Raw genomic sequence first — 23042 nt, forward strand, 5'->3', positions numbered from 1 at the left:
AGGAGAGAGAGGATCAGCCTTGTTTCTGTACTGTGGTCTGACTGGCTTGGATTTACTCCCTTCAGATGGGGAATGAAGTCAGAAGACTAACAATGAATTCACTGAACTCTGAGGCTTAAAATTCTGGAAACTGGGGCATCTGTGTGGCTGTGGGTTGAGCATCCAACTCTTGATTTCGGCTCAAGTCATGACCTCAGGGTCCTGAGATCAGCCATGTCAGGCTCTGTGCTCAGAGGGAGTCTGCTTCACTCTCCTTCACCTCCCCCCCAACCCCCCACCTCCAGCCCATTCACATGCACGAGTGCACCTGCTCTCTCTCTCTCTCAAATATCTTTTAAAAATAAAAATAAGTAAATAAGATTCTGGAAACCCCTAACATGTCAGAATGGCCCTGATGCTGGGCTCTGCTTGAGGGGTGGTGTGTTTGGATAGGTGCTGGGGGACAGTGTGGAAGGCCTGAAATGGGACCGCAAATGGACTTGCTCTAGGCAGGAACCAGGGCTTTTCTCTATGGGCCTTAAAGTTGCACTTTGTCACCCAGTCAAGAGAAAACAAAAATGCTACTAGAAATATTTGGGGAGAGGACTTTCACACCTGGCTGAGGGTTGACTGGATGACTACCTGGGTCCCTTCCATCCCCATGACTCAAAAATTTTCTTTTTAAAGATTTTATTTATTTATTTGACACAGAGAGAGAGAGCACACAAAAGGGTGGGGGGGAGCATCAGGCAGAGAAACAGACTCCCTGCCAAGAAAGGAGCCTGATGCAGGATTTGATCCTGGGACCCTGGGATCATGACCTGAGCCAAAGGCAGCCACTTAACCAACTGAGCCACCCAGACATCCCTAAAATTTTCAGTTGTAAGAGGATGTTGATTTAAAAAATTGGCAAACAAGGTATGGGTACCTTTTATTTAATTTTTAATTGAAATTAATTCACATATCATAAAATTCACCCTTTTATGTAAATCACTGTACAATTCAGTACTTTTCAGTATATTCACAAAGTTGTGCAACCATCACTACTATCCAATTTCAGAACCCTCTGAAACCTCCCCAAAAGAAATCCTATACCCATTAGCAATTACTCCCCACTCCCTCCTCCCCCAACACCTGGCAACTGCCAATGTACTTTCTGTCTCTGATTTGCCTATTCTGGACATTTCATATAAATGGAATCATACAATATGCGGCCTTGTATGTATGTCTGGCTTCTTTCGCTCAGCCTAATGGTTTCAAGGCTCATCCACATTGCAGCACGTGTCAATACTTCATTCCTTTTTTATGGCTGACTAGCACAAGGAATATTCCATGGAAACATTTCATTTACCCACTCACTAGGTGATGGACACTTGGGTTGCTTGAGTTTATTTTAAAGGAGTGGTTATATAAATGCATTCTTTGCCCACTTCTTTCCTCAAATTAATGAAAATCAGTAGCAAAATGCAGGGTAAGCAAGCAAAACAGCCGGCAACTGGTACTTAAAAAAGGAAAAGCATCCTTGATTTTTAGGTTAAGTCATTGAAGAATGGGGCCAAGATTTGGAATCCACCTAGTTTGAAACTCCTAATGCCTTCCAATCCTATGTCTGAACTGAGTCCATCTACTAAGGCATGAGGTTAATCCACGGTGGAGTCCTTGGATCAGAAGGAAGAACTAACAGCCACTGTCCAGATCAGTGCTTTTTAATCTATGTTCCAGAGATTCCCAAGATTTCATGGAAGTAACTCAGGGCCACCAAGGGGGCTGGGGCTGAGGCACGGGTGGATAGGAGCAGTTCTCATTTTGATTCTTTATTTGTTCTAAGAGTTCATTTGGAACAAATAAAGTAGGGTCTGAGGCTGAAAACCTATTTGGCAACCATGGTGTAGGTGATTATGGAACCTCTGGACTGGAGGTGGGTCCCTGTGGTAGGCATTCTTACGAGTTCTTCTGAGGGATCTTGATGGTAACCGTCTTCACCTCCGTGTAGGCCTTAAGCCTGTCCTCCCCCAGCTCCCTCCCATTCCCAGATTCCTTAAACCCTCCGAAGGGCGTGTGGCAGGTGACAATGTTGTAGGTGTTTACCCACACTGTGCCAGCCTGGAGTGCCTGCGTGAAGTACATGGCCTTGTCCAGGTCCTGGGTGAACACGGCAGCAGCCAAGCCATACCTGGTGTTGTTGGCCCTCTCGATTACCTCATCCATCTTCTTGAATTTAAATAAGGGCTGCACAGGCCCGAAGATCTCCTCTCTGGCGATCCTCATGTCATCCTGCACGCCACCAAAGACCGTGGGCTTGATGAAGAAACCACGCTCCCCAAAACGCTCCCCCCCGCAGAGAAGTTTGGCCCCCTCCTTCTGGCCAAGCCGGATGTAGCTCAGGATTCGCTCAAACTGCTCCTTGTCCACCTGGGGCCCCTGCTGGGTGTCCAGCTCAAAGGGGTTCCCAACTCTTCTCTGCTTAGCCTTCTCCACGGTTCTCTCAAGAAATTCGTCATAGATGGATTCTTCGACAAAGGTCCGGGAGCCCGCACAGCAGCACTGGCCCATGTTGAAGAACAGGGCTTCGTGGCACGCTCCACGGCGTGGTCCATGTCCGCGTCGGCCAACACGATGCTGGGGCTCTTCCCACCCAGCTCCAGGGTGACACTCTTCAGGTTGGAATCACCGGCCACCTTCTGGATCAGGTGGCCCACCTCAGTAGAGCAGGTGAAGGCAACTTTGTCGATATCCATGTGCTGGGCGATGGCTGCACCGGCCGTTGGGCCGTAGCCGGTGATGATGTTCACCACCCCGGGGTCTTTGATGAGGAAGGCCAAGTACAGTGCAGAAAGGGGGGTCTGCTCTGCCACCTTCATGACCACAGTGTTGCCGGTGGCCAGCGCGGGGGCGAGCTTCCAGCCCTGCATGACCAAGGGGAAGTTCCATGGGATTATCTGGCCGCAGAGGCCAACAGGCTCATGCCGGGTGAAGCAGAAATGCTCGCCATCCATGGGGATGGTCTTGCCCTGCCACTTGTCAGCCCAGCCAGCAAAGTACCGGTACACTTTGATGACCTCATCCAGGTCCAAGGCATAAGACTCCTGGAAAGGCTTCCCATTGTCCAAATCTCCAGTGAGGCCAGGTAGACACGATCCCGCTCCACTAGGTCGGCCAGGCGGTTTAGCAGCCGGCCGCGCTCCGAGGCATCCATCCGGCGCCATGGAGACCCCAGGCGGAAGGCCTCGCGGGCTGCTTTCACTGCCCGATCCACGTCAGCCCGGTCTCCTTCAGCCACACGGCCAATGACCTCTCCCGTGGCGGGGCTGACTGTCGGGAAGGTCTTCTTGCTGGCTGCATCTTGCCACTCATTGTTGACGAACAGCTGGCTGTAGTGGATGTCTGGGTTCGGGATGGGGCTTGGAAGGGCTGCTGCAGAAGAGTATGGGGCGGTCCTGCCATGGAGGCTAAGCCACCGGGGCACCAGGAAGCGCAGCATGCTCAAGACTCTGGAGGGGGGCAGGTGGAACCAGAGCGAACAGGTGAGAGTGGGACAAGTGGTCCCCCAAAGGCCTGCCAGCTCAGACGTTCCAAGATGCTAGTGTAAAGGGGTGCCACTTCTAACAATGTGGATTGTAAGCAGTACAAAGGTGCGGGTGCATCAGGGCTGGGGGTGGGGGACAATGGCCCTGAACAACTCTCTGGTTCCAGCTCCCTCATGTCCCATCTATCCTCCAGCTCCCTCCCTCACCTCTTCTGGTGCTTGGATCAAACGTCACCTGCTCAGCAAGGCCTTCCCTGACTGCGCTTTATAAAGTTTACAAAACAGTGACTTTTGTCACTGCCAGCACTCTGTCCCCCATTCCCGTGCTTTATTTCTCCCCATCTGACACACCAAAGAGTATATTTACACACGTGTGTTTCTTGTCTGCCTCTCCCCAGTAAAACATCCACTCTGAGAGGGCAGGCATTTTTTTTCCTGGTCATTCATTGCTGTGTCCCTGCTGCCTCGAAGTATGCCTGCGACAGAGCAGCCGCTCCACAGCTCGCTGTTCAGTGATGTGCAGCAACACTTCCACAAACACTGGTCACAGTGTGACCTCACAATGGAGTAGAAACCAAAGGGACTGCGAGACAGAGTTGTTCTCTGAGACAAGGGCTTGCTTCCCTTCCCCTCTGTGCCTCAGGTTCCTCCTATGTGAAAGGCCTCATGGGGCTACACTGAATAGGGCTGTGCACTTAAAAAGCATGGCAACCGTCTGCCCAGCACATCAGAGCTGGCAGCGCCCTCAGAAACCAGCCTAGCCCGGCCCCCAGGGGCATAGGTCTCAGCTTCCCAGGAGCGCAGCAAAGCCGACAGTCCCTGGAAAGAAGGGCCTGTTTATTCTTGTCTACTACTCTGAAACAGTGCAGACTTTATTAAAACAACAATTATAAAATTTAAACAGCATATAAAATGTATTCAATGAAATTTAAATGGTGTATAAAATTCCTAGATTCACTGAAACAGTTACTCTTTGGCCAGGACATCAATCCTCCATCTTTTCTGTCTCAATTAAGTCTTGACCCATCCAGGAGCCAAAAGGAATTGCACCCGGCTTCTCCACCCCTGCCCTCTGCCACTGGGCCTCCTGGAAAGCAAAGCCCCAGCCAGGTCCCCCCAGCTTCATACAAATCAGTGCTGCCCAAGAACACCCTCCCTTGGAGGGTAGTTGAGCCAGAGATCTGTCAGGGGTGCACTCAGGTTCCATTCTGCTCAGAGCTCTGTCCTATGCTGGGACAGAAGCAGCTTTGGGTCCAACAGGCCTGCATCTGAGGAGGGAGGGGTCCCAGGGGAGGTTAAGTGGGGGTAACCAATCCATGGGGAGGTGGGGGGTGGAGGGGCTAAACAGGTGAGAGAGATAGTCATAGACCAAGGCTGGCAAATCTTTCATGCTAAGCCAAGGCTGTTCCTCATCTATGGGCTTAAATGGGGTCTGTGCTTGGAGTCTTCACTTGCATTTGTAAGATCACTGCTCACAGCGCACCACACTTTACAGTTTGCAGGCCACTTTCTTAGCAGTCAAGTCAAGGAGACTCCCAGTAACCCCTGGGGTTATCTGGGCAGATGATCATGACTCCCATTGTGGAAGAAGGCTGGGGATCAGAGAGGTCTGGGGACTCACCGAGGACACACAGCAAGTAAGAATAAGAGCCTCAACCCGGATTCCTCTAGCCCTTTGTGTTTCCTCCTGACTGTGGGCAATTTCTTACGGCTGGATGGGCAGGAACCATGAGGTCGAGCTAAGGGGTAAGGTTTGAGGGGGGTCTGTGTCCTCCGAGCCCAACAGGAACCACCCGGGGACCCGGGTGCAGGCGCAAGAGTGTTAGCGTGGAGAGGGTCCCACATCCCACGCCGGGCGGAAGGGCCAGTCCCCAGATGGGGAAGCGGATACCCAGAGAGGTAGCCTCCGTCGCAAGGAGGGGAGCTGCGGCCTGCGTGGGGGCCGAGGGACAAAGACGCTAATTACCTGCCGCGGGCTCGGCTCCAGCGCAGCTTCAGGCTCCCCCAGCTCTAGCCCAGCTTCCCGCCGCTTGCTCGCCGCAGGTCCCGCCTCCGCGCAGCGGCTCAGCGGCCCAGAGGCTCCGCCTGCGTCCCGGGCGTCGCGCATCTGCGCCCCGAGGCCAAGGCCGCTCCTCCCCCACGCGCGGGCGCGTCGGGGCTTGGGGGGGGGGAGCAGTGCCCCCACCCCTTCCGCGATCCCAGCCACCGCCCTCCCCACCCCGGAGTGTCCTCCACGCAGGAGCGCCTTCCTCGCTCGGCCCGCTCAAGCTGCGATCCTAAGGCGCTCGTTTGGGAGCGGAAACAAAGACCCAGAATGGGGCAGGCCTTCCTCAGGTCACACAGGTCGCTCTCCAGTCAGAGTTGTCCCAGGAGCTGCACCTTGTTAGGTCCCCATCCCGGAGCCTCTCCTTGACCCCTTCTGTGCATGCCCGCTCCTGTCTTCCACCTTCGCTCTCTTTCCCCCCACGCCCGCCCCTCCCTGTACCTTTAAGATTTTATTTGCGTGCTTTTTAAAAATGCATTTTTTGGGTCCGGGGACAAAAACAATATATCCACAACACAGAAAGCTTGGAAAACACGGAGACGTTTGCAAAGATTTAAAAAATACCTTCAATCCAGTTTTTCTGCCCATTTCTGAGAAAAATGTTAAAATCTGTGACAATTGTGGATCTACTTCTTACTTTCATTCCGTCAGTCTCTGCTTCATGTATTAGGTACATATATATATTTATGATTCTTATGACTTACATATTGACTACATCATTATGAAATTATATTTTTGACCTCGAGGGGGAAAAATACCTTCACTCCTTTCAGCCAAAAGTTGCCATTTATCTTGCCAGTATTTTTAACTTTGTATTTTTCAAAAATTCATTTAATAAAATAGAAATTACATGTTGACCTCTATTTTGCTGCCTGCTTTCCCCCCTTTTTTCCTTTTTTTTTTTTACTTGGTAATTTATTATGAACCTTTTCTCATGTCATGTTAATTAAAAGGCAACATGGTTCTCTCCAAAGTGGCACAGAATTCTGTAGTAGAGAAGACCTTGGATGGACACTTAGATTGTGACCATTTCGTTGCCATAAAGCATGCTAACCACACATCTCTGACTCGTCCCGCCTCCACAGCACCTTTCTTCTGGTTGGAGACCGTGGGAAGCTAAGAGCTGTTTCCCACCTTGTTTGCAGGTAGAGTTCTGGAGTGAACTAGGTGCTTCTGATTAGCAGTGCCCCTGCCAGATGTGGAAGGTGGAGGGTATTGTCCTGCCCCCTGGGGGGCATCACTAACATGATGGTGGATTGTGACGATTTTCTGCATTCGAGTTCCTTGTCCCTTCTCTGGCTTCCTGGGTATGGGGTGGCAGCTGCGGCTGCCGCTCCTAGACTCTGACCACCTGCTCTTTGCATCACGGCTGCAGGGGTGTGTCTGCAGCTAAATAGCTCCAGAGGTAGCCTCACACAGTAACGAGATGGATGGGCCTTGTCCATCTTGTGCTGGGAATCTGTCCTACTTCTCCTTCCAGCCCTTCCGGCAATTCTGTCAGCACCTGATTCTCATATTAAATCCCTCCCTCTGCACATATTTAGTGTTCACGTTTTCCTGCTTGAACCTGGCTGATTCACATTATTCTTTCCTTAAGCTACAGCCTTTGGAATCTTTTGTGACCATATCATCCTTAGGATGTTTACAGTCCTTTCGCAAAATGGAGTTCCTCACTAAAAGCAGTGCATTTCTCATCTTGCCGCGGCTATGTTCATGTTTTCCTCTGGCTCCCCAGCAACCATGTAGCCCCTTGCAAAGTCCCTCCTGCCTCTCACACAGCACATGGCCAACCTAGCACCCCTTGGGCACTTGGCACTCCATGATGGACTGACTTAATACTTACTCAGTCAATTATTAACAGCCTCATTGGTAGGAGCAGTGAGTCCTTGACAGAAGGAGCATCCGTTTTCACGACCTCTTGGAAAGCTGTGGCAGGTGTGAGAGGCCAGTGGCAGACAGAAAGTGGCCCCATAGGGAGAGGTTGAAGGCTGTGTCCGGCGAGGAACAGCTGAAGGAAACGGTGTGTCCATTCCTTAGAACCCACAGGTTCTAATCTCCGAAGGACAAAGACAGGCATCTGTGGAGTCCTAGCGAGGGGAATTTACAGAGGGCAGAGGAAGAACTTCCTGACCAAGCAGAGCTGGCTAAGGAAGGATAGGAGGGGCTGATCTGAAAAGCAGTGAGCCCCCCATTCCTGGAGGAGTACAAGAAGGGATAGACAACCATTTGACAAAATCCTGTACCAAAAAAAGGGGAGTACCAAAAAAGGACTGAATAGACAAGGGACTTCCAGAGTCAGAGGTGCATCAGAATTTCCTGAAGTGTTAAAAAAACAAAAACAAAAACCCAGAAACCCCAAAACCAAAAAAACGCCACAGTCTCTCTGGGTCTTACCTTCAGAGATTCTAAATTTTTAGATGTTTGGTTGAGACCCAGGATTTTTTTTAAGTTCTCCACATGCTCCTGATATGCAACTATATGTGGGGAGAACCGACCTAAGTGGTCTTTGGGGATTCTATGACTCTACCATGGACAGTTTTCAGAAAGAGACAAATCCAGCAAATGCTTTGTCTCTATCTAGATTTCATTAGGCACATCCACCCTTGACATTTCACAAGCTGTGGCTGTCATCAGAACTCACCCATTGCAAGGCATTTGTAAAAGCATCCAAAAAATTAAAAACTAAAAACCTTCCACAAAGCTTGACATTTATAGTTTGGAGAGAAGGACAAATAGGCAGTGGCTCAGGGTAAAATGCATTCATTATTTTGAGGAGAGTTGACTATTGTTCAGGAATGTTTTGGATTCAGCTTTTTAATTGGTAAAAAAGATCCAGGCCTCTATAACGGATGTTGGGCCTGGAGCCACTGTGAGTGTTTGGACTGAAACGATTGAAGGGGAAATTGTGAGATAACACAAGCCATAGCCAGGTCATTGTCAGCAAGGAATGTCACCCAGGGATGTGTTTACACTGGCCTGGTGGGGGAAGAGAGGCTATTTCTATCCTCTGGCGTTTTGGAGCCTTATATGTCTAGGAAGTTACTAGAGAAGATTCCTGGCTCTGAGACAATGAACAGATCAGACAGATTTCAAACAAAAAGCCACGCAAGCGGCACTGGGCATTTATTCTACAGGTGCCTCCGCTCTCTGCCTTTGAACTGGAGATGGAAACTGGGTCAAGATAGCGAGGGAGTAGCAGGGAATGGAAACTTAAAAAGAACAATGCATGTAAAAGCAAACCCAAATATACCCTTCCCCTGTCCTTTTCTCCAGAGTGAGCCTCTGCACTCTGTGAAGTTTACACTGTGGGAACATGACCAAAGTCGGAATGTTGTCAAACCAAACCAGCCCTGAGTACTGACCACAAACACTGTTTCCCTTCCACCTGCCCCGCTTCCTTTCCTTTTCCCTCCCTCTGCACCTCAGTTTAGAGTTGAGTGAACTGAGAGCCAGAAAGGGAGCGGGACTTGTGCCAGGACATGCAGGAAGTGCGTGGCCTGAGTTCAGGCTAGATACCGGCTTGCACACAAACACAGGAGTCACACCGACGTGGAAGCGGAGTGTGGGGTGGCACAGGGCATCTGGAGTTAGGGATCTTGAGGCAGGGAGATTATCCCGGATGAGATGGGGGGGTGCAATGTAATCACAAGTGTCCTTATCAAAGAGAGACGGGGATGTCAGCATCAGAGGAGATGTGTTAGAGGCAGACGGTGGAGTCATGCAGCCAGAAGCCAAAGAATGCAAGCAGCTGGAAAAGGCAAGGGAACACTTTTCCCGCAGTGTCTCCAGAAGGAACACAGCTCTGCCAACACCTCAATTTTAGCCCAGTGACACCGATTTCAGAGCCCTCAGAACTGTAAGATAATAAGTTTGTGTTGTTTTAAGCCTCTAAGTTTGTGATAATTTATAACAGCTGACAAATGGAAAAGAAATACACTGACTCACTCATTCTAGGCCTTGTAGGCATTGGAGTTCACGGCCTCTGGCCCAGCCAGAGCAGGCCTGATGGTCAGCAGCCTTCCACTGTGCAGACGCCATCATTACAATGGACATTGTTTCTTTTGTTCACCCAGCATTCCTCTGTTCTGAAAAGGGACCCTCTCCTGCCTCCACCCTGATCACATTTTTGAGTTAGAACTGCCCATCACAGCATTCTCCACATTCTGGGGACCTCATTAATCCCTGTTAATTATAAATGGTTTATATTCTGCATTTCTAACAAGTTACTAGGTGATGCCAATGCGGCTAGTGCCAAGACCAGGCTTCAAACAGCAAGGGTAAAGGGTGAAGGACAAGCAGGGGCTAAATGAAGAGGCAGGTGAAAGTTGCAGGTAAGAGGAACGGGCATATGCATAGGCCTTAAGATGGGAGGGGTCAACTGCATTTAAGCAACGGGGAGAAGACAAGCAGAAGGAGGGAAGGGGCCAATAGTTCTGGAAGAGGCTGGAGGGGTGGGCAGGGGCCAGTAAGTACTCTGACCCCTGGGCCAGGCCCCATGGATTAATCTAACGTGGTCCCACCCTGGAGGAGCTCAGAGGACAGCGGGAGCCTGACCCGACCAACGCCATAAACTACCACACGCCTCTGGCAGAGCCTGGCACCAAGCTCTGTGGAAGCACAGAGGAGGGAACCCCGAGTTCCTCCCGCCCGGGGCCTCTCGGGAGATGGCTTTTCAGCTGAGCCCCGTGTCAGTTAGAACGAGTTCAGACAGGGATCATTAAACAGTGCTTCTCAACTGTGGCTGCATGGGAGCGTCACCTGGACAGCTTGCTATACCATCAATGCCTGAGCAACACTTCCGGTCCCCCGTCAGAATCCTCTGGTGTTGTACAGGGTTGTCTAATTTTCCTTGTTGTTGTTTGGTCTTGGTTTTCAGCTCCTCGGCTGACTCCGGTATGTAGCTTTTTGTGGACTCCTGACATAAGAGAGAACCCAAAATAAAAGTGGCTTAAATAAGACAGAAGTGTACTTTTCCTCACTTCAAAGAAGTGCAGAGATGGGCTGTCTAGGGTGGGGTGGAGCTCTGCTTTGCCTTCCTTTCTACGCACAGAATCCCACTAGACTTTTGAGGAGGAGGGAGGCGAGCTGACACGATCCAATTTGCAATTTGAAGATTATTCTGGTTATGGTGTGTGTCTCCTCTAGTCTCCTAAGGGGAGAGATGATGCCAGGTTATATTATCCAAAACAGCAGGTGTCAAGAACTACTTAAGCTGGCTGCTGATGGGCACAGGGGGGTCGTTATACTCTATTTCTGCATATACTTAAACTGGCTTATAATAAGAAGTTAAAAAATCTGAAAAGATTATGTTACCAAATCATTAGAATGTGTCCTCCCGGTTCAAAGGCTCCATAATGGATCTGTCCCTTCGCGCCCCTCATGACTGGGCCTGAGGGGTCTATGTCTTCATCTAAATGCACAATTAATTGTTGGACAGCAATCACAGAACAGGGCAAGAGTGGCACAAAGGGCAAGGGGCTGGGTGTCAGAGCCTGTGTGTGTGTAACCTTGGGCAACTTATTTCTCTCGGCTTCAGTCTCCCCCACTGTTAAAGGAGGGGCTATAAGATACACCAAAGTGCCATCAGAGGATCAGGGCCCCAGAAGGTTAGGCTGTTAAATAATGTTCGTTGTTAGCAGAGTCCTTGGACCACAAACTTCGACCCCACACACATGCTATTTGTGAAACCGTCAGCTGACTCTCCCATCCTGTTATCATGGCCAGTTACAGGCCCTAATGAGGCAATGACTGAAGTACAAAGTGTTGGCAGAGGCCAAGTGTATCTTTACACACTTGCTGATTGAGCGAGCCTGAGATGCTGCCCCACCGTTAATGACACTTGGTGCAGATTTGCCAACGAATGCACAAGGGCCTCTTAGACCAGGAATATCTGACCAGAGCAGGGAGCAGGGACGAGCCGCCGCTCAGGATGCCCTTGCCTTTCACCTCTGTCCCAAGTCAGTTCTTCCTGCTTCCAAGACTACTTCCACACTAACAAGCATCTGCCTTCCGTCTTTCCTCCCTTCACTCAGCTCCCATTACGGATGGCTCTGTGGCAGAGGCCCTGGCAGTGCAGAGATGAACCAGGCACTCTCCTCGTCCTCAGGCCTCAGCCTAGGGAGGCAGACAGGCAGGGAAACTGGTGTGTTGTTCTCACATAGTATGAGAAAAGCCCATGGTGCCAACAGAGCAAAGCGAAACAAGAAATGGAACACAACAAAGCCTGTGAAGATCTTGGGAGACTTCCCGGAGGAGGTAATACTTGATCTGAATATTGAAAGCCAGTGAGGGCCAGGGGAGAGATGGCATCTCTGGGAAGCAGGGTTACAGGTGCAAAAGACCAGAAACAAGGAGTGGCCTGGGTGGCATGGGGAGCTGTGAGTAGCTCCTGCTGGCTGGGGCCTGGGGTGTGATGGGCAAGGTGGGGTGCCGTGAGAGAGCTGAGGCTGGAGCGGGAAGGGGGACATTTCATGAAGGGCCTGAGGTACCATGCTAAGGAGTGTCAATGTTATCCTGAGGGAGCACAGAAGGACTTTAAGGCACGGGGCGTGACTTGGTTAGGGGAGAACCATTTCATTTCATCAGATCCCACAGCAGTGAGTGAGGATTAGGTTTAACTCTGAGAAACGGAGACTTTAGTAGCAGGGGCTTATGTCAAATGGGAGTTGATTTCTCTAAATAAGGAAAATAAGCCCAGAGGTAAGCAGTGCAGGGAGGTGATAAATGATCCTCAGGCATATGCAGCCCTCCAGCTCACCATTTGGTCACCCTTAGCAGTAAGCATTGTCTTTGTGGTTCAAAATAGCAGCTACCACAGCCACATTTCAGGTGGCAGGGTGGTGGGAGGGATGGGGACAAAAAGACAAAGCATATATGTCCACTGCTTTTAAAGAAGGGTCCCCAAAGCTGTCACCAAACCCTTCCATTTGCATTCCTTTGACCCGAACTTAGTCACATGGGCAGCATAGCTAACTACAAGGGAGGCTGGGACATGCAGTCTTTACATTGGGTGGTCATTTGAGAGATCCCATTTCTGCGATTCTGTGGGAAGACAGACACTGGGGAATATCTAGGAGGCTCTGCCACAGACCCTCCTAACTCTACTTCGAAGACAAGTGTTATCAGCTTCCGTTGCCAGATAAGGACACTGAGGCTCAGAGAGTGAAAATGGTTCCCTCGTTATTGGCGCACCTGAATTGCAAAGCTTGGCTTTGACTGCCACACTCTTAAGCACTAGGCAAGCTACTGGAGCTGACTGACCTGGGCTGAGGGTCCCCTCATCAAATCTGTTTCCAAAGATCCTGCCATGTCTGCCTCGGTGGATTCATCTGAGAAGATTCCCATGATGGCTGATCCTACCCTTGGCCTTACAGAATCAGGGACAGAGTGGGGAGCAAGGGGGTCCTTAGAGCTTCCGGTCCAATGTTACCATTGTACAGATGGGGAATCTGAGGCCCAGAGAGGCAAAAGGACTTCTCCAGGTCCTTCAGGGAGTCCGTGGCGGGGGAGAAGGCCTGGACTAGCTAGCATCCATAACAAGAACCCACATATGTCGCAGTCTTATTTATTCTTCACCTGGTATCTAGTGTGGTTTTTAAACAACCTTTTCAGATAGGCTGCATCCTGGTTAAGGCCACAGCTGCAGGTTGGGGAAATTGCCCCAGGGTTGGAATAAGAAAGGTGTTTCCCATTGCACATCTGTTCATAAGGATAATGAACCATGGACTATTCCTTCCCCAGAACACAGTAATATGTTTGCAATGACGGGGAGGATGTAACCACAGAGGAGAGAGGACATGAGATGTAGTGGGCAGAACCCTGGATCCCAGGGTGCCTGCCTCACTGTGTGCCCTCTGGGCCTAATTGTCCATACAGTGAAAGGACTGAACTAGATCATAGACCCAAATGAAAACTTACACAGAAGGTCAGTGTCAATCCAGGTGAAAAGGAGCTGCTTGCTGGACCTCCCTACCCCCAAGGATTCCTGAGGCAGCTCCAGGGGTCTCTGTGACTCTGTTGTCCTTCTCAGCTCTGCCCCTGGGCTGAGGTATCTAGGAATGCTCATGAGGAGGGGCATCATAGAGCGACTCAGGGGCAGAAACCAGGGAGTGTGACCACCCGGCCTGGTGAGAGTCCTTCACAGGGTTTGGAGGACAGCTGGCCAGGTCTGTCCTCCCAGGGCCAACTTTTTGGACCAAATGGCCTGCTAGAAAGGAGGGTGGGTGGATAGATCAGGGATCCCTTGCTGGGCAATGTCTTCCCAGCAATCTGAGTTTGTCCACAAGCTGGGCCCCACTCTGGTGGGTAAAGGGCGGCAGAGGCTCCTCAGAGAGGCAGTATCAGACCAGGAAGTGCTTGAGCCTACAGAGGGGCTAGGTGTGCTATTCAAAACCCGGACACCAGAAATCTGCACTCACTAGTGAACATAGAGCCCGCTGCCATTCTTCCATGCCTGGTCTTTGTGTCCCCCTCGCAGGGCCAGGCATGACTCCTTTGGATGCTGAGTCACGAGCAGGTTTTGAGGGTCCCAGGGCAGTGGCTGAGAGGCCAGAGTAGATATAGGTGGGCTCTTGGGGGCTCAGACATTGGCTGCTTACAAACTGGTAGGTGATCCTTTCCTACGAAAGCACCCATATGGTAGTATTAGTGCTTTTCAGCTGGGAGAATGACTCCTGCGCTGTCATTTATGACTTGAGCCAAAGGGGTTTGTCTCTGTGACAGGAAGAACATGAACGAAGAGTGTTGCTACCCTGATTGTACAGGACGGGAGACTGAATCCCAAGCAGGGACAGGCACTTGCCCCAGGCCAAGCAGAGAGACTTCGGCAGGGCAGGGCATGGTGGAGGAGAACCCCAAGTCTCTGCGTCTGTACCCTGAAGCCACTCCATTGGTGGTCTTGGAGGTACAATCTCTGCCTGCTGGGGAAAGATCGGTGCCTTTAACAGGCATGTTTATTTAAAGGGCTTCCAGCCTCGCAACAGCCAGGAGGAGAGAAGAGATAATTCAATCTTGTTCTCAAGCAAAAAGAAAACGAAAGAGGAGGGGTCATGAGGGGGCAGAACCATCCTCCAGCTGAGGAGGCCAGAATCTCAGACTGCATTTCACTAAAGCCATCTCTGTGACGGGGACAAAGGAGCTGCTGTACTGAGTGGGGCTGTTTATTCACCAAACCACGTTTGCAGACTTGTTTAATCACTGTCTCCTAATCAGCACCACCATTCTGCACTTCACAGAGCAGCGAGGTGGGGCAGACAGGGCCTCCCTGCCCCAGATTCAGGGGCTTCAGGCCCCGCCCAGCTTGGGTCTGCCCCTGCTTGTGGCCTTGATTCCAGCTCCCAAGGCTTGCAGCCCCTGGGCTCCATTCCAAAGCTCTTGAGCTAGGAAACTGTTTCTGCCTCCAGCTGAAGAGCATTGAGGAGCACAGAAGAGGAAAAGCAATTATTTTTAAAAACTCAAGGTCATCCCTTCAGGGAGCCCTCGAGTCCAGAGTAAACCAAACTCCTGGTTCTAAAACCTGAAGGATTTTTACAATCCTCGTCTGCCTGCCAGACAGGCTCTACCCTTCCTGAATATGTGTAAATGGGTAATTTCTTGCAACCTTAAGGCATGCTGGGAGCAAGACACTCACCTCGGTGACACTGAACCAGGTGCTTGCCCTGGGCTTTGAGAGGCACAGGAATCCCATGAAGACGGAGAGATGTCTGATTAGATCCTGTCCTATGTCCCCCTGGAGTTCGAAATGCTTGATTTAAGTGTACCTGAAAATGTCATCACGTTAGTGATCTACTGAACCTTCCTATTTATCCTGAAAATTTTAAAAGTGGGTAGAGTAGGGGGCGCTGAAAGATGATCTGTCTGTCTGGATTGAAGTACGATACTAATCATTTATTGAGGGCTTATGATGTGCTGAGCACTTTCCACGGATTACCTGTTTAAGGCTCATCACACCCATGTGATTTCTGTCTCCAAGGAGGAACAGATTTAGAGAGGCGTTGCTCAGCCTGGCTGCATGTTACAATCACCAGGGGGCTTATAAAAACACTGATACCCAAGCTCCACCCCAGACCACCTGGATCAATCTGCAGGGATGGGGCCTGGCCATGGGTATGATTTGAAGGGTTCTTCTGGGTGATTCTAATGTGTAGTCAGCAGCCGAGAAGATGGGGTTGTATAATCTGCTCAAAGTCATCCAGCGAATGAGTGGTGGATTCTAACCCAGCATGTCTAACTCACCAGGCCTCGTTTGAACATGCCGGAAATCAGTGTCATTGGTTACCCTCCCAAAGGAACTGGGGCTTTGGTGTGAAGGTCCTCCTTCTCCCCTTAACAACAAAGGCACGTGTGAGCCTGAAACCTCCAGCACTTGCAGCTCTGAAACTAGAGGTGTTTGTTTCCTGCTCTAAGTTTTCCTGATTGTTCCAAATGAACATGACATAGTGTATTAGTTTGCTATTGCCCCTGCTACAAATGACCACAGACTTATGGTTTGAAACAATGCACGCTTATTCTCTGACAGTTCTGGAAGTCAGAAGTCCGAAATCAGTGTCACTAACCAAAATCAAGGTGTCGGGGCCATACTCCCTCTGTTCTCTCTCAAAGGGAGAATCCACCTCCTTGCTGTTTTCAGTTTCTAAAACTGCTTTTCTTGTGCTCCTTGGCTCATGGCCCCTTTTTTGATCTTCAAAGCCAACGGCGTGCCTATCTGCTTCTCTTTTACAAAGGACCCTTGTGGTTGCCTTTACGGCCTACCCGGATAATCCAAAAAGTCTTCCCATTTTAAGAGCTTTAGCTTAATCACATGTGCAAACCCTCTTCCACCTTACAGTCAGCCGCAGGGGCATGGTATGCGGCTTTAATTTGTCCTCGTCCTACAGTTAATCAGCCCATTTCTTCTATAGCCACTGTGGTGGCTGACTTAAGTGAAACCAAGAGAATCCATCATAAGGGAAAGAGGTTGAAAAGCAGGGAAAAACAAAGCATTCCACTGACAATAAAACGGCAGAAAGGGGGCCGATCGAGGTCTCTCATGAACAACTGTGGCGAGATCTCGTATTATCTGGGACCTCAAGAAAAAATAGAGACAAGCTCCCCGATTCAGTCTTGCTAAGCCTAATGAAGTCCTGTCTCAGGGAAAGCAGTTTACTCCTTTGAAGGAAGGCTCAGAAAAGCCCGCTGTGTTGCCAAGTGCCCTTCTGCTAACAGAGGAATTTGAGGGGTGGATTCCCCCCCCCCACACACACCTCTAGAGACTAAGGGTTAGGCTAATGTTGCCCTCTACTGTGTATAATAGGGGGCAACCAGAGGGCCCATGTTGAACTAACCATTGATGGGTCTCACACTAACAAATAGACTGTACTAGCTCTAATAGACACTAGAGCTGAATGCATATTTATCTATGGAAACCTCTTGAAATTTGGGGGAGAAATAAAGGCTACTGATGGTAAATTTCAGGCAAAGACCCTTTTCCACCTAAGGTAATCCTCACAGGGAGACACCCTCATTCATACTTTCATTCAGGTTCAAAGCCATCTGTGATCTGGCTGAAGTCGACTGGAGTGAAATCATGTTGGTTGATATTAGTTTGGTCCAAATGAAATTTGGTTAAGAAAAAACAAATGCTATAGTTAGTGCCCAAGAGTGGGCCTTACGAGTGCCAGCTCCTGGCCCTCACACGCTGCCCACGTTGCGCAGACCCCTCCCGCACTGTGCTTGGAGGGCTGGTCTATGTGACCAGTGGTGAACGGCAGAAGTGACGGCGCTATGTCACACCCGAGATTGTGAAAGACGGAGGCCTCCTTCTTGGGCTTTTTATCTCTGCTCTCTCACTCCAGGGAAGCAAGCTGCCCCGTGAGCTATGGAAACACGCACCTTAGAGGAACTGGGGCCTCCTTTCAGGCTGTCAACATCCTGTAAGTTCACTTGGAAGTGGATCCACCGGCCCAGACAAGTCATCAGGGGTCTGCCAATGGCTTGGTCACAACCCCCTGAGAGACTTGGAGCCTGCACCACCCAGCTAAACCGTTCTGGATTCCTGGCCCTCAGAAACTTGTTTTAAAGTGCTAAGTTTGGGGGCAATCTGTTATGCAACAATAGGTAGTGAACACAGACATGTTCTGTCTCAGTTCTGGAACTGGCAATTTTTAGTTCCTCCAATGGGGCATTTTGCAAACTTTCAGGTAACTTGAAGCATTTTGTCCATTTTCCAGATGTGTGCAGTGATTGGTGTTTCTCTTTTTATACATGTTCAGCCATTGACCTCTGTGTTCCCAGGGTTTAATATGAAAAAAGGCAAAGAGAAGATGACTTGGAATGATCTAATATCTAAAAATGGGGATTGGCTGGGATGAGGCACACAGCTCCTCATCGCTGGTAGTTCCCTGACACGGAGGCTGTGGGAAGTGGCTGGGACCTCCTTTATCGGGACAGACCATTATAACCCGGGTGGCCCATGGCCCCTTTTGGAATGACCCTCTTTCTGAAAACCTCCATCTTCCCCTCCATCCCCACCCCCCACCTTACCTTTGCCTTTACCTTCACCGGGGGCCTTTGGGGAGAACTTTCTGTAGTGTTGGGAATCACCTTTTCTATTCCTGAACTGGGGCCTCGCTCTATCTGCTTTCCTAACCTGGCTTCTGGGCATTTCTCTTCCTTGTTCTTGACCTCGTTTTCCTAACTACACGCTAACTACAGTGAAGTGACCCTGCCTCTCTTTCCTTAACAACATTTCCACCTCCTTCATGCAAGGGAGCTTCAGCTGGAGGTCAGAATCAGAAGGAAAGCAAAGGATTGGAGTAATTCACACCCGGGGGTGAACGGCTGATAGCTCCACAACTATAGTGCCCACCCCCATTACTTATATTAGTCTTAAAAACAAAAACAAACAACCAAATGAGTAAGAGTGAATCATCCTGGTGGCATTTTACATGGACTGAAGAAGAAAAGGGAACTACTTTGGTACTGAGAAAGATAAAGGGACCAGAAATGTTCTCCACAGCCTGAGCCCAGACTCTGGGGATCAGACCGAGCTAAGGCTGAATCAGCTCGGCCACTGACAGGCTTCGTGGCCTTGGCAAGTTAGCGAACTCTCTGAGCCTCAGTTTCCACATCCGTAAAAGGCTGTGATGACCTCTGCCTCTGACCTGTAATAGGCTACAAGCAAACCAGCACAGGTGAGGTGCCCAGCCAAGGTGCCCTCTTTCTTCTTTCCCTCTTTCCACTGCTGAATGTGGACCTCCTCCCACCACCGGCCCTGGTCCCAGGATCTGGTGTGTTGGTTGTGAGCGGAGTGGACTGCGGGAGGAGAGCCAGGTCTGTCCTGGCCATCAGGATGGGAGGATGGTGGGTGACCTTCCTCCCAGAAGCCCCTGGCCCCACATTCCCTAACTGGGTCCAGATGGAGGAAGCTGAGGGTTGGCTGTGGGACAGGCATGGCAGCAGGCTCCCAGGTGCCAGGCGGGGTGGAGGGGGAAACAGCTTTCCTTTAGGGCAAGTTGGCTCAGTCCACTGCTTTGTTTAGCTTCAAACATTCAACTTCTCACTTCTATTTGAAAACCTGCATCTGATGTGATGGCCTGGCAGCTGGTGAGAAATGTGGGGAGCTGCATCTGTGTGTGTGTGTGCCAGCCCAGTCTTCTCTGTGCTTGGGATCACGCTCCATCACTCATTCAGCAAATATCCAGTAGGTGCTTACTATCTGCAAAATGCTGGGATCCAATCAGTGAGCAAGACAAATATGGTCCCAGCCCTCAAGAGTGTAGATTCAGGTAGGGGCGGGGCCATTGTTAGCTCATTAGCCAAACAAAGAACACAGGCTGGTATAAGGTTGAGGCCCAGGATGAGTGTTCTCAAGGATTGGACTATGCTATTATCAAGGTGGCTAATGGGCCTTAACCAGGTGGAAGGGGCTGGTGAATTTAAGTGTTTCTGCTAATCCATTCCTTCAACAATTATTTACCACTACTCTGCCCCAGGCATGTGCTAAGCCCTCAAGGGAACTGTCATCTTGCCTACCAGGAGCTCCTTGAGGGATATGCAGACATGTGATCATTCTCCTCTGGACACTCCACGCTAGACCCAGGCTTGATTATGCCATAGGGACTCAGAGATGAGACTGGGATGGAAAGTCATGCAGAAAAGCAGAGAATCCTTCCTGAATGAATAGGGATTTGAGGGACGGGGAAGGCCCAGATTATCACTAGCGTTACGGTAAACCCTGGGGACCTGAGAGACTCGGGTTCTAGCCCTGGTTCTCTTACTCAAGACCTGTGTGACTTCAAGCAAGCCCTCTCTCCCTCTGGTCTTCAGTTTCCCCTATTGCACAAGAAAGGGGTTGGAACAGGTCAACATCAAGGTCTAAGCCACAGAGCCCAGGACAACCTCTGGGACAGAGCAGGGACGACTATGTTATTTGTCAGAGGGACCAGTTGCAGCCAGAGTTGGAGATGTGAGTCATACTTATGACAAACAGTAGGAAGTAGTGTCATAACACTCTTACCTCCCTGTTCATAATGAGGGTTGTTTTGTAATCTGAGGAACACAGCACAGTGTGTTCATAGTGATTCTCAGATCATTGGGTCTGACAGGTAAATTTCCTTTTAAAGCTTGATGTTAAATGTATTTTAAAGTGATCATAGTTCATTGATTTTTTTTAAAAAGAACAATTATAGTATGGCGATAGCTTCTGGGACACATAAAATAGGATTCTAGACTCTCTCTTTGCTTCCAAAGACTAGAACGTGGAAAGGAAAAAATAGTAACTTTCCAGCAGAGACACCTGGCAAATACCACCTCAACTGAGTGATCAAGGAGAACATCCCAGTGATGGCAGGCATCACTGGTATGTCGTGATGAGAAGAGCACTTGACCTCTGTGGTATTCTTCCCATAAATCTATAACCCCAGTCGAAGCATGAGAACAACATTAGCCAAGCCCAGATGAGAGGACATTCTCTAGGATACCGAGCCAGAACTTCTTGAGCCTGTCAGGCTCATGAAAAACAAGGAGAGACTGAGGAACCGTCACAGCCCGGAGGGGACCATCAGGAGACATGACAGCTAAGTGTAACATGGTGCCCCGCGTTGGATCATGTTGCAGAAAGAGGACATTAATGGAAAAACTGGTGAAATCCAAATAAAGCCTGGCATTTACTTATGAGGCCTGTACCAATGCCAGATGTCCTGGTTTTGACACTTGTACCACGATAACATAAGATGTTCACAACGGGGAAAACCGGACAAGGGTTATTTGTGAACTCTCTGTACTATCTACACAGTTTATTTGTTCTATAAAACTAAATTTAAAAAAAGGATGTAGAAACATTTTAAGACTAAAATAAAAGCATTTGGCAAAAAAGGAGGGAAGGATGAATAATAGACAAATACTTTCCTTCTTAGAAAATGCCATAGAATAATTTGTTTCATCCTACTTGATGGGGTTGAGGTTTTTGGATAGTTAACACAATTCCTAAGGAAACCAAACCCAACTATGAGGATTTATGTAGAGTGCTGCCTTATAACCTCATGCTTCAGCTTGGTGCTAATATAGAGGGCTGCACAAGATGCATGAAATGCACAGGAGGAATCACTAACTCTGGAAGGGTTGCAGAAGACTTCCTGTAGGAGGGGGCATTTTGAGTAGAATCTTAAAGGATGTATAGGAGTTATCAAGCTAAAGAGAAAGAGTAAGGATAGGAATTTCTATAACTATATTTAACAAATATTTATTGGTTACCTACGACGTGCCAGCCACTAGGCTAGACTCTGTGGGTATAGCTGTAAACAAAACCAAGAAATGTTCTCTGTCCTCATGGTGTTTTGTTTCCGGTTACCTTCTGCAACCTATGCAATTACATAGCCATAATTATGGAGTGGATGTGCATATTTAGGGATGTGTGTTCTAGAAATATCCACTACTGGGCCTGCCCTGTCACCATCCTGACTTCTAAGGGACACCACTCTGTATTAGGCTCTGCTACCCAGGCCATGTTTATACCAGACTGGTTTGCCAGGTATGTGATCCGTGCAATTGCACGGGACACTTGGGTTTGTTTTTTTTTTCCTGCTGTCATCACCTTGAAATGTTGAATAATTTTACCTTTGAACTTGCGTTTTGTAAGTGAAGTCTAATGAGACAATGGAGCATGCATGTGAGTGCAGGAGCTATGCCAGGTGGCAGGGCTTGCCCGTGTGGGCTTGTCCCCATGGGGACCGTGGGCAGTGCACGTAGCAAGCAGATGGCCTGGCCACTGGGTGTGCATGCGCAGTCCACCTGGGGTGGTCTCGGGTAACTGTAGGACCCTGCAGGGGCAGCCGGGGCCAGGACCATCAGATTGATGGTAGCAGTGACCGCAGAAGCAGTGACAGCCAAGGCCTGGGGAGAAAGGAGCCTTCGAATCTGAGCTATTGGTCCTTTACTTGATTGGTCCTTGCATTTATTGAGGGGCTACTGTCAGGTTCCGTGTTTGATAAGAACTCTAGTTATGCCCCATGAAGGGTGGAAGGAAATGCTGGGTTTTTTCCTTTAGTTTTTGTCTCACTAAAAAATATTATATAGCAAATTTGGAAGAAATAAAAGAGAAGAAAAAAAAAAGACTCCATAGACTCAAAACCTCAACAAATAACAACTACCATTTTGGTGTAATTTTTTCTAGACTTCGCTATGCACATTTTTACAGTGTTTAAATGATGTATAATATATATTTTATCAAGCGAACATACCACATTAACTTTCTTTGACATTTATGTGGTTTCCAATTTTTTGATAAGACTTTGCTTTACATCTTCGTGCATAATTGTACTTTTCAATAAACTCACTCATTTCAAAAGAGCATTAAGTTCTTCATGAATTTCAGATTATTTCCTAACCCAGAATTTCTGTCCTTTGTTGGCTATGGTCGCTTTAGGCGAGTCATTCACTCGTGTGTTTGGCTATTTTAGTGCTGACTTGTCCCCAGCTTTATAACAATACATTTAATAACTCCGACGAGATGGACAAATCCCTTAGAAGACACAGCTACCAAAGCTTCACTCGAGAAGGAATAGATAACGAGAATGGCACTGTGTCTGTTAAACAAATTGAATTCATAATTGAAAACCTTCCAACAAAGGAAACTCCAGAAGCAGATGGCTTCACTGGTGAATTCGAATACCAACTTATTTAAGGAAGGAAGAATACCAACTCTGCACAAATTCTTACAGAAACTAGAAGAGGAGGAAACACTTCCCAATAATTTTACAAGGCCAACATTTCCCTGACACCATAAGCAGACAAAGACATCCCCCCAGAAAAAAAAGGAAAAAGAAAAAACTATAGTCCAAGATTCCTTATGAATATAAATGCAAACAGCTTCAACAGAATGTTATCAAAGCAAATTCAGCGGAACATACAAAGAATACTTCATAATTGCCACATGGGGAAATAACCTACGTGTCTTTGAACTGCTGAGTGGATAAACACGCTTAGCTACATTCATGCGGTAGAATACAGCTCAGCAAG

At 49.0% G+C, this 23042-nt stretch overlaps 1 protein-coding gene and 1 long non-coding RNA gene across 2 annotated transcripts in view; both read right to left on the minus strand.

Annotated features, from left to right (window-relative positions):
* Positions 1 to 904: 904 nt before the first annotated feature.
* On the minus strand, positions 905 to 5702 carry ALDH1B1 (aldehyde dehydrogenase 1 family member B1). Its single transcript, XM_045780577.2, is given in 4 exon segments — positions 905 to 2555; positions 2558 to 3091; positions 3094 to 3470; positions 5472 to 5702. Coding segments are annotated over 3 exon segments (1536 nt in total). The 5' UTR covers positions 3461 to 3470; positions 5472 to 5702; the 3' UTR covers positions 905 to 1920.
* A 287-nt stretch (positions 5703 to 5989) lies between these two features.
* LOC148108580 (uncharacterized) overlaps positions 5990 to 23042 on the minus strand; it is a 229090-nt gene continuing 212037 nt past the window's right edge. Inside the window, exon 4 of the long non-coding RNA XR_015727397.1 lies at positions 5990 to 10464. This is a non-coding gene — a long non-coding RNA (uncharacterized LOC148108580). The remainder of the gene's footprint in view (positions 10465 to 23042) is intronic.

Source organism: Ursus americanus, chromosome 18 (genome assembly GCF_024610735.1).
Source record: "Ursus americanus isolate L20-20 chromosome 18, mUrsAme1.1.p, whole genome shotgun sequence".
Lineage (NCBI taxonomy): Eukaryota > Metazoa > Chordata > Mammalia > Carnivora > Ursidae > Ursus > Ursus americanus.